Genomic DNA, 13,198 nt, shown 5'->3' with positions numbered 1-13,198 from the left:
TCTCTTCTTCACAGCGCCAAAGTCCTGGAACAAGTCACATGACTCCAGTTACGCGCAAAGAAACAAAGGTTAGGGTCAGGTGCTAAGTTAGCTTTTGCGTCCTTCTGTTATAAATTCATGAATTCACCCTAACCCTAACCCTTGAGTATGAATTTCTCAGATACAAGATCTGGTGTTCATTTCTAGTAAAAAAAAAAAAATAATAATAAAAAAAATTGCTCGTCTTCTGTCTTGCACATTAACGTACTTTTGATTTCACGTGAGGCATCAGGGTCACGCCCACAAAACTCTAACGTTATTGTTATTATTATGGCTCTTAATGATTTCGCATCTTCATTCAGCAGCTCAAAATGTGAAAAAAGTTTGCCCTGTCTTAGTTTCTGGGCCACAGGCATTATGAAATCAGCCCGATTGCAGTAAGGAACTTAAGTTAAGTAAGAAATCAAACACGACGGTAGGTGATGTTTTCGTAATAACAGGAATAACATCATAACAGGAAGTAACTTCTCTCCCACAAATTCCAAAACGTTCGGTGTTACAGTAAAGTGGTTAAAACTTTTGGTGTAGGGCGGAGCGATATATCGATATAATATTGATATTGTGATACGATATACACGATACACTTTTCTGAGATATCGTTGGTATGGTGATGTATTTTTTTTTTTTAACATTTTGAATAATTACAAATTAAATGGTACTGAATGGATGCCGGTGATTTGACAATTTATTTATTTATATTTTTACTTAATGTTCTTTGTCTTTGTAGGTGTTAAAGAAAAGTATCGTCATACTCAGTTTAACAGTTTTGGGGTTTTTTTTGCAGACAGCTGAATTATATATCATGATACGCCTCATGTAGCGTAGAAGTGTCCTCAAGTTTCGAGATATATTTTTTTGATATTGCCCAGCCCTATGTTGGTAAAAGAGGAATAAAACATGCTGTTATTGGAAAATAACAAGGTAGCAGTAACTTGGGTCATGTCACGCCCACTTAGGGTTGAATATTTTCCAATAACAGAATGTTTTATTCCTATTATACTACAACATTTTTTCCGTGTTCAATTTTGAATTATTACCGAACGACAGTTACATTCAAAGGTTTAATGTGAGTCAAGTTACTTCCTGTTATCACTCCAACTTCCAGTTTCCTCAGCAGCATCTGTCCAAACCGTCCCCTCCCCCCCCAAAACCCACGTACGTCTGCTTTCTGGGTTAAATATCAGCATGTTTTTAAACTGTTTATAATTACTCTTAGATTATGTGTGTCTGTCATACACTTAGTCCCTAGTCGGTATATTGGAGACGCTATTTCCCATTTCTTATTTTTTCCCGGTTGCTCCTTCGTAAGAAATGTGCAGTACAACGGCAGAACTGTTGATCCGTATGATAAAACTTGGCTTTTTCTGAAAATAATTTCTTTTATGGCACATGATGTAGGGTCTTTGGCTGTCAACAACTGCCACTAACGACTTCTCGCAAGGATATACACAACATTCATACACACACACTTAAACACATTTGTGATCAGCTACTGGAGGAAGTGCTCTCAGATCAACTCTCGTTCCTGCAAGATGTGTTCTGTAACCACAGACTAACAACATATAAATATACACCCTCTCTCTCTCTCTCGCGCGCGCGCTCTCTCACATACACACACACACACACACACACACACACACACACACACACAGATGCAAGGACACACCTGCCCTCTGCCCCTTGGCCCCTTGGCCCAGGGTTGCTAACACAAATACACCCTATCCTTCCGCACTTTTTGGGTGTTTGGATCTCCAGGGCAGTTCTTCCTGTTCAGGCAAATAAATAAACAAGATGAATACATGTCACTGTACCACCCAATGTTTTTTATATATTTTTTTTATCTCAGCAGTTTTTTTTTCCCTGAATGAGCCTTACTTCTAGATCTTGAAATGGTACATTTAACGCCAGCTCTAGATGGTTGTACTTGATTTTTATTTTTTCACTTGGCAAAAAAAATGAAAAGGGTGACACTACATCCCGTCCCATAATATTAATTCAGCTTCCACTTCAGCCTCTTTTAAGAATCGGTTATTCCCTCAGGCTAGGCCTCTTCAGTGTTGACTGAATCCTCTCCTTCGCTAAACAAGATGCTAACGGAGGCCAAAGGGGGAAGCGACGGATGGGAAGCATGTACTTCTCAGTGGAACTGATATTGCCGAGGTAGCCTGGGGGTGAATGGGAGATTGTGTTAGCACAGTCGAGCCTGTCTCTTCCAATCTAGTCAGCTTTGTGTTTGTTTTATTAATAAGGCGCGTTCCTGCGGGCTGACGCAAGGCTGTCGAAACAGGCTTTTGGGGACTTGTGCAAATAAACCTGCTTAAAGCTTTTTCACACCAAGAGTTATGAACAGGGATAAGCTACAGGTGCTAAAAGGACACAGGGAACGTTTCGGATAAACAACGAGCCGTTGTGAACTTTCATATACGATTTATTTAAAATCGAGTGGGTGGGAAACGTACAGAATAACTACAGAAGTACTAAAAGTACTTAAAGGTCTAAATTCAAAATGAATCTTTAGCATGAACTTGTGATCTTCAGTGGCATCCAAGATTGACATGTTGGTCTGTTTTCTTTTCCTGGTTTCCTGGTTCCAGTGGGATTTAGCTCTCGCTTCGTCTCTACCTAAACGGAGCGATGCAGCGGCGCTTTCGTCCTTTAGTCTGTCCAGCGCTCACGCCTCCTTATCTGTACACTCTGCTCAAACAGATCAACTTCAAAGCTTCAAATTTCATGCTAATGCTGTCGTGCTGGTCGTCACGTGGACCACTAATTAACCGAGCCGGGTCTATAGCATTAACTGCTTCGTATAGCTGCGTTGCGTTCTGGAACCCGAGAAAAGTAGCTTCAGCTCAGGTTGCCTTAAGGCAACCTTTATTGTATTTGATTTTTTTTAAAGAATGCAAGACTACTAAGCATTATTTAGGTTGTTTTTGGTGTTGGTACAAAAATATTGAAACAGGAAACTATTTGAGTCGTGGTCTTTGAGAGATTTGGAACGTCTAAATGGATACTTTCCACCTCTACACATGAGCCTGTAGAAGGCAAAGCAGAGAAAGCGGAAAGAATGAAGGAAAGAGCGAAAGAAAGAAAGAAAGAAAAAAAAGATGAAACGACGGCAAGCCAACGTGGACAACGGACAGCCAGGCTGTATTTCATTTTCATAAATACGTTCAAACTTGTCATTGTGACCATGCGATGGTTTATTTATTTATTTATTTATTTATTTTTAGAAGTTAAGCAAAGCAGCGGTGCTTGTAGCTGAAATTGCAAATATAAACCAGTCTGTCAACACTTCGCTATGACGTATAACATGCTGTTGCTATTATTTTAACAGGTTTTTTTTTTTGGCTTAAATATATAGATGGTTCAGTTTTATGGAAATAATGTTTTTACATTTAACTGTCACTAAGGTCGGTTTCGCCTTGGCTTGGCGAATCAGGGAAAGATGCACGTATTCAGATCTGTAATACCTATTTTATTGGGCTAGATAGTATTTTTAGAGATTTTTTTTTTTCAGTTGAAGTACTGCGTTTCAGTTTCAGTCAGCTCGATCTGTATGCGTTTGCGCCGATTGTCTTCTGGAGCAGAACTGGATTTGAAATCCTGGCTCAGCTCGCAAATCCGAAGCTGGATCCTTCGAAGAGCTCAGAGTCAGCTGTAGAGATGTTGAGAAGTCCTCACGGCTCTGTCCAGGCTCTGTCTCAACGACCTGAGCAAGACCCGAGAGCTTGAGCAAACTTTACCGATCGAAACTTTGTCCATCTCTGCCAAGATTTTGGATGAAAGGTCAGGATTCAACTTAGAAATTTTGGATTATGTTTTAATGTTGGAATTTTTTTTTTCTTTTCACAATTTTGTCGGACTTCTCAGTGAACATTTTTGACAAAAAGCAGCAACAAGAAAGAAAAAGATCAAGAGGAGAAGAGATCATTCTCCTCACTTTTGCCTCTTTTATCTAGTGTGGAGGGAATGGCTAATTCGGGAATAGCCAAGATTTGTTAAGGGCTTGAAGTGACGGCCCACCTGAGAGAGAGAGAGAGAGCGAGAGAGAGATTTCAGATGCCTGGGCGTCTGCTGGCAACAAATAGGGAAAGCAAATGTATAATTCTGGGAAGAGCACCATTTTATACATGGATGATACAAATTGTGGTTTGTTTCATCATTTCCTGAGCTTGTTTTTTCCCCCCGTGATACTTCCCTAAAATGCAGTGTGTGTTTAAAAAAAGAAAATAAAAATCTGTAAAGCTGTTAGTTTTTTTGTTTTGGGGTTTTTTTTTCTTCTTTTTTTTCCCCTGCAGTTGTGCACTTTTTGGAACCAGAACTTAGACCTGGTTATTTATTCCCTGGTTGCCCCTTCGCCTTAGCAACTCTCAGTATCAGCAATATAAACAGGCGGCTTTTTACCAGGCGGTTAGGAGCGCTTTCAGGATTGCTCACTGCAGCCGACGTACTTGCAGAAACAGGATAGAGAATGAATCATGGGCCCCTCCACCCTTTCGCATAAGTGCCAAAGAAAATCTGCTGATAGGAGAAGTTTAAAAAAAAAAAAAAAAGGAGTTAGAAATTTAAAAGCTTGCAGTGTGTGGACAAATGTGTTACATTACCACAGGAAGACTCACTTTATTTATTTATTTTTGAACTTACAGGCAACCTGATTGATTTTTCCTCCCTGAAGCAAAGGCAAGTTCAGTCCCATTTTCCGTCCAATTAAAAGGCGAATGTACATTTTGATTTGCTCAGTTTTCCACCCCAGCCTCGCGAACGCATTCTTTATCTCTTAGATCTGAAGAAGAATGCCCCCCTCTCTGTCTCTTTTTTTTTTCCTCCTTCCCTCCTGTGCTTTACACCCCTGGGAGGAGGAATGCATCTTTCAATATTCTTGAAGGTCAAAGTTCAGCTGGAAGAGGGGAGGGCTCGAACGAGACCCGGCAAGCCTTGGCATCGGTTGAGGCTGCCAAAAACAATTACAAGACTTGGCAAAACCGCCGTCTCACAGTCGTAATCAGAGGTTCCCAACTGCTGATTTATTGGCCTGCTTTTTTTCTTCTTCTTCTTTTTTTCCAACGACCTCCCATTCCGGCTGCGATCTATGCCCATTACTGAATATGACAAGGCTTCCTTGCAATGCTCACACCTTCCGACTGCTTCTGTCACGCTGCCTGATCTGATGCTTTTGGCCCAGTGTACCCTCGCCAAGCTTCTTGGATTTATCACACTCTTTGAATTACAATTTAGCAGCATAGAAGATCTCTTGTGTTGGTGTTGAAGTGAGAATATGAAGGTAGGAAGAGAGCCGAGGGAACGAAAAGAGAGGAGAGCGCTGATGTGAAGAGGTGGCTGGTTATCAGCTGTATTAAACTTCTGGATAATACTCAAGGGTGGACAAATCAGTAGCCCGGGACAAGCAGATTACATATTCGGGCTATCAGTTTTTCATTCACAGTTGCCTCCCTGACCAGATAAAACAGTCTCCAGCATTCGAGAAGAAAAAAAAAATTGCAAAAGAAGAAAAATCCATTAGATGTGTTTGTTTTAAACATAACACACCAACTGGGTTAGTTTTATAAAGTAGTTCAGTTTTGCTACAAATATTACTCTTTTCCAAAACCTGACAAACAAGGACACGTCTTGGCTGTTGAGAGGAATTATTATTATTATTATTATTATTAATATTTTGCTAGGCGGATTAGTTTGAATGGATGCCATTCAATCACGAATATGAATGGATGGTGTAACAAAACCGAGTTAAATACAGTGAACTACAAGGCGTCCCAAAAGTCTCCATACTTACATAGGGGGCCGTGTATCCCAGCACCACATCGCTTATGGTCTTCGTCAGTGGATGTTCGTGGACGTCCAGTTCTCAGGTAATATAAACTAAGTATGAAATATTTTGGAAGACATTTTGCTAAAAAAAAAAAGCGTTTATTTCCATTATATTCAGAGACTTTGGGACACCCTGTATAACTTTAATGCTAGCACATTTAAAGCACTGTCACATCACATTTAAAGACTTTATAGATGGTAGTCAGACTCTAATAATATCTTCAGCTCGTAGCTGAAACGTTACCCAAAGATTTTATTAGATATAAACTGTAGCTAGTTAAAGTTGCCCGCTATCTGCTGATTTCATTCTTGTTTATTTTCCATAGTCTGTAGTTAAAATACCGTAATTGTTGCTTTTGAGCCTGGTTTTAATTTATGGCTAATGAATTTATGATTGGTCCACGCAGATACTGAAACGACCAAATGTAAGAATCTTGATCGTAAAACTGGACACTGGATCATTACACATTGAATCCAGAACAGTTCTACATGGTTTTATTTATTCATTACATCTTCACGTTTTCCCATGACTTCTCCCATGAAAGAAATGGATGGGGTGCTATCTGTCTGCCGTCGCTTCACGGCTTGCCTTCGAGGTTTATCCAAAGTCAAGCCACCATCATATTGGTTTGCAGGCCTCTATAGCTCCGGATATGCCGGCATCCCTTTCAGTCATGCCAGTTAAGCATGAACGCTTCATTTGCCCGTCGTTAGCAGCCAAACTTTCACCAGGTGGCTTTGAATGACACGCTTTATGAACCTTGTGCCGTGATGAAAGTTCTGAAATCTGATTCACCGTCTGCGTTTCAGGTGCCTTCCAAGAGTCAAAACGTATTTTTTCTTTTTCGTGCGTGCACTACAGTAACAGTCCTTTAGACAAGCTGCACTCTGTCTTTTAGCACTGCAGCTGTTGTTGTGGCTGGCCATATGTGCCAGATAGCACCATGTACCGATAAATCCGCTCCCACAACAAACACAGCCCCATATTATGCTCTTTATTCCCCGTGTTTATTCTTCTTCTTAAATGAACATGTAGCGGATTTTTCCGAGACAAGACGTCAAGCACTCACCTGCTATCGTGTAATTTTTTTTATTATTATTATTTTTTTTTTTCCACCATCTTCTCGTCTCTGTCTCGACTCTCAGTTTTCCACTAATGAAACATTTGCCCCTCATTCCCAGGAGCTAATCACTGCTCAGATGCCTGCGTGGCATTTTGTTCGACAAGCCCGGGATTGCACAGACACAAAGGTATAAACAAAACCAAACAAAACTTTATTTTTAAAACTGGAAGAGGCAGAAAGACGAGCTTGTGCTTGTTATTAGAGGAGGCACGGGTCGCGTTCACACATTTGAAGGTTTTGTTATGTATCCCGCGCTCCAGCAGCTCTCTTCGTCTCTCTCCCACGCTCTTCCTTTTGCTTCTTAACCTCTACTACTGCATTCCTGCATTGTTGAATGTTCTGTTTTCTTTGCCATCTCGCCAAAAAAAAACACACACACAAAAAAAACCACCAGGTCTGGTTTTTTAACATGTTTGGCAATTGATTTCTAATTAAAAGGGACCTTTGGTGTTGTTGCAGCACATGCATCAAAACTCAGTGTCTCGAAAGACGTCTGAAGGTGAGACGGGACTCAGAAATAGAGCTGATTTTATGTACGTGAGGTAATTTTTATTAGTTCTTTCTGTGGAAAGAAGCACGCCAATCCCAGTTTGAGGTCTCTGATCAACACATTGGCGCAGGCGTGTTCTCCAACCAAACATCCGTAAGACCTTCTGCTTGGTTTTGAAGTATTCCTTGTTTTTTTCACCAATCTGTGTGGGACACGAAGAGGCTCAGGTGGTGTCCTGACCCGCTCCGGTTTGCACGACAGCCAGTCAATTTGTTTACTAAGAGTTTTCAAGGTTGGCAGACACTGTTGTGTCGTGCTCTTTAGAAATGCCGGAGAAGTGCACATTCTCAGCAGCCACAATGAATACAGTTTGTGTTCCTCCATGGCGGTTAGATTTAGTGTGTTTGCATGTTTTTGTTGCAATACTTGTTTGCTTGCCGAGACTTGAACATGCCCAGAGCTACAACTTAAGCAATTGCAATCGTTCATGGTCATTTAGTCTTTGTTTGGTTTAACCCCCCTCTCTCTTTCTCTCTCTCTCTCTCTCTTTTTCTCTCTTTCCCACTGTCCCTGTTCACTCAGGTGCCACGTGATGATGGTAGAATCAGCAACTGAGACCATTCGAACAGTGTCCTCCAACCAAAACGGAGTCAGCAGCCTGACCAGCCAATCGGAGGGCGGAGGAAGGGAGGGCGGGTCCAACGGTGACGCCAATGGGGAGATCAGCCCCGTGGATTTACTGCACCTTCAACAGCAGCAGGTGTGTGTCTGTGAGATTTCTAAAAAAAAAAAAAAAAGAAAAAAAAAAAAAACCAGGAAGAAGACTGTTAGTTGCTGGTAGTTGTGTCTTGTGCAATTGTCTTTGATTGTGTAATGTATAAATACCCAAGTGGTTTTTATGAGAAGCAAACTGTGCAGTTTACATTACACAGTGGATTTCATAGAGCGTATTGCACAATGTTCAAGTGTACACTGTGGATTTACTCACCCCTCAGGTTAACTATTATGACTGGCTTATCGTAGGTGAATAGTAAGTAAATATCCTACATTTGGCAAACATTCACATTTCTAAAGAAGATATTCACATGTCTACAGACTGATATCAGCCAATGTATGTCTGTAGTTTCGATAAACTTTGTCCCTTTTAAAACAATAAAAACGTGTTCAGCAAGTAAATACTGTACGTTCCAAATACCTAACAATGCTTCGTCACTAGAACAAGTTCTAGTCTTCCTGATGATCCAAACCTAAACGTAATGCAGGGATGGGCCAATGATAAAATCGTTAACTAGACCATCTGAAAAGTGGAAGCTCTAATGTGTCATATTTTGGTTTTTCCCTGAAGCCTAACCTGTGTAGCCTGTGTGCTTATCTTCTCCTGAGAAAGCCCCCCCCCACCACCATTTGGTCACCTACCAATTCCTACCCAACTGTTACCAACCATGGAGCATGAAGGCTTACACGTATATGAAGCCGCCGCTCATCCACATACATGAGCTCACAGACCTCGAGGATTCCTTAGTGTCGCTCTGATAAACATGGAAAGAGAGCATATGCAATCCATTGGCATCATCAGGCTCCGAGCTTCCCGACGATATTCCAGTGCTAGCGTAAATGCTTTTCTGTTAAAGTTTTTAACGTAGCAGAATGTATTTATGCTGTCAACAAAAAGCCAGTATTTTGGGCTGTGAGCTGTAATATTCTGTCCTCACATCATAAAATATTACTCGCGTCTCTATTTTGTCTCATGTTTCTGTATGTAGCTGACGCGCGTAGTGCACGCTACAGTTACAGCATTGAGGTGTATCGCATCACCGTGAAATGCATTATGTTTAAACATGCAGAACAAATGTCTTTTCGTTTTGCAAAACCTAAAAGACATCGAATGCACTTTTTTTTTGCTGCGCAACTGGGAGTCAAAAATGTATTTTCTTGTCCCGCCGCCCAGGTTAGAGATTCGTCCAACCCAGTAGTATCAACACTAGAACAAATTGTGCAGCGTTTTGGACTCAGATGAGCTCCCATCAGCTCTCCTGACCATATAATCTCTTTTAGTATTATGGTTAATAAAAGCAGCGGAGGAACCAAGGAACTTTGCACTTACAGTCTTTGGTTCCTCTCCAGTCGCTTATCGATTGCTGCAGTCCCAGACCACAGTGTAATTCTGTTAATGCTCTCAATAGCATGTTGCTTTAGACGACACGTCAGCACAAATAATGTTGCGCCCCTTGCTCTGGCCCATGCGTCAGTGTCTCCCCTGTCCAGCGCGTCAGCTGGAATTTCCTTACTGCTTCCCGGACCTTCTTGGCTGGAATACTTTCACTTTTCGCTCACACCAGCCCCCTAACACAGGCCAGGCGTTCTCATCCGGCCAACAGAAGCTGCTCTGCGACGCTGATAGCACAGAAGTAAGGCCGCAAGCTTTGTCGAGCGAAATGGAGCGCTGGCAAACGTGGAGCCAAACCATTGTGTTGGCTTCACTGGTTTGCTTTCTGAGGTAATATCAGTAATCGGGATATTATTAAGGAAAAGGACTGCAAATGTATGAGTCACAAAAACAAAAAAGACTTGGATAATGCAGAGTGAATGCAGAATGATCAATGTCTAATAACTGAGTGTAGAAGGCCAAAAAGTTTAAAAGTTACCAGATGCCCTTTAGTGTGAGGACCACTTCTGAAAGGGAGAGCGCGAGAGAGCGAGAGAGAGAGAGGAACAGACCCCGCTCACTGACCAGTCACCCCCCCCCCCCCCCCCACACACACACACATTTCCCTGCTTCTGTAAATTGAAATAAGCAAGAGGAATTCTAATGAAGGTAATTGAAGTGAATTGCTTTTCCTCTGTGGTTCCCTTCCCCGGTTCCATCATTTATGTGTGTGTGTGTGTGTGTGTGTGTGCGTGTGTGTGTGCGTGTGTGTGTGTGCGCGCGTGTAGCCTCACACAGAATAAGTGAGAGGCTTTACCTCATACAAGCGGGCCTTTCTTTCATGCCAGGTCTGTGTTATTGCACCTGTGTGTGGTCACGTGAGCTAAAGCCTTTAATTAGAAAGAGAAATGGCCAGTTACTCCTACTCCAAACTATTCCCAATGTCAAACATATGCCATCCACAACCTCACTAATGCACCGTGTTTTCCTTTTTCTGCTTCTCATTGCCTCACTCACTTGATTTTTGTGGTGTCTGGAAAGTTAGAACTAAACCTGGGGCAGTTTATAATAAATAGGTAATAATATAGGATCTGGAAGAATATGAAAAAAAATGACAAAAAAAAGCTTACTTTTTAGTCTTATTGTTCAAGTAGAGCTTATCTTGCTGTTTGGGTTTACATGCTGCATTCAGTCAATCAGTTGTGGTATATCTGTTTTTAACTGAAAAGATTTAGAAAGAAAAAAAAGATTTTCTGACCAGTATTTCTTAGAATTCTCGATTGACTTTTGTCTTTTTTCTATACGTTCAAATTGTCACTTTTAACAGTAAGTGTTGTGTACCCCCCCCACCCCCCGCCATAAACCCAAATATAAATCTGATTCATTTCTTTTGTAATTATATGAACTATGTAGCTCCCAACAGCCAAAAGCTGAAGAACTATAGTGTGTTTAAAAATGTACTCTTTGTACAACAGGAGCTTTAAAAATCTTTATAATAAAATAAAAAGTGAATTTAACATTTCTGAATAAACTCTTAAAAAACACATCTGATTTGTTGGAACTATATATATAGAAAAAAAAACGAAGTTGTGTTGACTTATTGGAAATATTTGGTGGGGGGGGGGATCAATGTCAGCTTCAAATGAAGAATTAAGAAAAAATTCTTAATTCTGTAAAATAAAATAAAAATCTTAATTTTTCGCCTGCTTCGCGTACGCTCGTACACGTACACTCGCCTGCTTAACATAAGCTTGAGCCGCAGCTAACACCGACCAACATGAATATGACATCAAATGTGACTACTCGAAACAAACAAATCAGAAGTGATAACTTGTAATTTGTCACAAGAACATTCCGTCTGAAAAGTAACTAAATAAATCAGCGCTCTCCAGTGACAGTCTCAGACCTGTGTTTCGCAATGCTGCCCCTAGAGGCCTCTTGAATTAAGTGTATATTGATTGATTTCTCTGCTCCAACACTCCTGACTCAACTGAAGCAGTCTCCGGGATTGAAAAAAAAACAACAACACTTCATCAGACCATCAACACAAGGCTGTTTTATTCACTTTGGTTTGTCATCAAACCAAAACTGGCAAAGCAGCAGTTTACTCAGAAAAATGAGTCAGTGACCATTCCTTCCTTCAACTGCCTTTTTTATGTTCCTTTTTTTAACCTTCTACTCATAATCTGCCATTTAGTGACGTTAGATGGTGTAGGGGAGAGCATTTTATGATAACATATGGCATTAGTTGTCGTTTAAATGTTGAAAGGAGTGTGTGTGTGTGTGCGTGTGTGTGTGTGTGTGTGTGTGTGTGTGTGTGTGTGTGTGTGAGGTGGTGAGTATGTGGGTGCTGCAGGCGTGCAGGTTGTGTGTGTATCCAGAGCCCTTAGGGTGGAGTATATGAAGCTCCCTACACCTGCTTTTCTCCTGTTCCTTGTTTTATTTTATTTTTTTTATAAATCATTTTCACAAGGTGTTATATTCCCGACTCTACCTGAAGACAGAAATTTTCGAAAGCCCCGCCCTCTACCCCCCAGGGTGCCTGTTTGAACTGCTGTCACATTTGATGTTGGAAGCTTAACAATACTCAAATAGTTGTATTAACCGCAATACTTCCTTATAATTGCATGATTGAGATACTGGATCAAAAACTAAAACCACAAAGAAAAGTGACTAAAGATGGAGCAAACACTTTGTTTCACTCCCTGTTAGTGCATTGCTGAAAGAAGCCACAGCTTTGTTCTGGATAATCTGGATCTGTCACTGACCTCAATCTTATTCCTGATGTTTTATGGCTGTTTCATCTGAGGACCAACATCAGAAATAACGTCCTTTTTTTGGTCTCCTTTTCTATTAGCTCTGATTTTGAGTTCTGAGCCAGCGAGCTTGGCAGGGAATTATTTTTTTTATATTGGCAGCATGGCCAATATAAAATCTTCTTTTTTTTTGTCACTCCTCTTCAGGTTGTAATAGCTCATAAGAAAACTTGTGCCAGAATTAAATGTTACACCACAACACTTGTATCAGCTAATTCAACTAGAACTGTATGGTAGACGTGTCACATAATCTTATACTTATCCATCCATATCCCTTTTTGGAAGTCACCTGTGCCAGCAGTTTTAAGTTTTCCATCAAAAAGTCTTCAGAATGGAGAACGTTAAAGACCTTTTCTTGATAACAAGCTGTGTTTTTTTTTTTAAATTCAAGAAAAAAAGTGAGGGAACAGCTGTTTATAGTTGCTGTAAAGTAACGTGATGCTATAGCTCTAAACTGAGAAAAGCATGTAATTCATTAATAAGTAAATGAATCGCTGGCAAATTGTGTTATAAGAGGAATAAAACGTGACAGGGCATGTGGTTATAGGAAAATAATCAATGATGCGGTGTTGATTATTATACCTCAGCAATTCCATGCTTATTGTTGGATTTCGCTCCGGATTTAAAAGGACACAGAGAGAGAAAATAGTTTGAAACTAGTAAAGCAAACAGTATCATAGTATCCATATGAGAATTCTCCTGACACTGACAAATATCCTGCTTTTCTGTAAGAAACTCTTTAAAGTTTTTTATGGCT

The 13,198-nt window shown here is 40.6% G+C and overlaps 1 protein-coding gene across 2 annotated transcripts in view; it reads left to right on the top strand.

The window, feature by feature from the left end:
* foxp4 (forkhead box P4) overlaps window positions 1-13,198 on the top strand; it is a 146,482-nt gene that overhangs the window by 39,179 nt on the left and 94,105 nt on the right. For both annotated transcript variants that reach the window (XM_053652984.1, XM_053652983.1), the window contains exon 2: window positions 8,062-8,239. In XM_053652984.1, coding sequence (XP_053508959.1) covers window positions 8,072-8,239 — 168 coding nt within the window. In that variant the 5' untranslated portion in view covers window positions 8,062-8,071. The remainder of the gene's footprint in view (window positions 1-8,061; window positions 8,240-13,198) is intronic.

This window comes from Ictalurus furcatus, chromosome 21 (genome assembly GCF_023375685.1).
Source record: "Ictalurus furcatus strain D&B chromosome 21, Billie_1.0, whole genome shotgun sequence".
Classification (NCBI taxonomy): Eukaryota; Metazoa; Chordata; class Actinopteri; order Siluriformes; family Ictaluridae; genus Ictalurus; species Ictalurus furcatus.
Note: the sequence above shows the minus strand (reverse complement) of the source record. Positions and strands in the feature narration are given on the sequence as shown.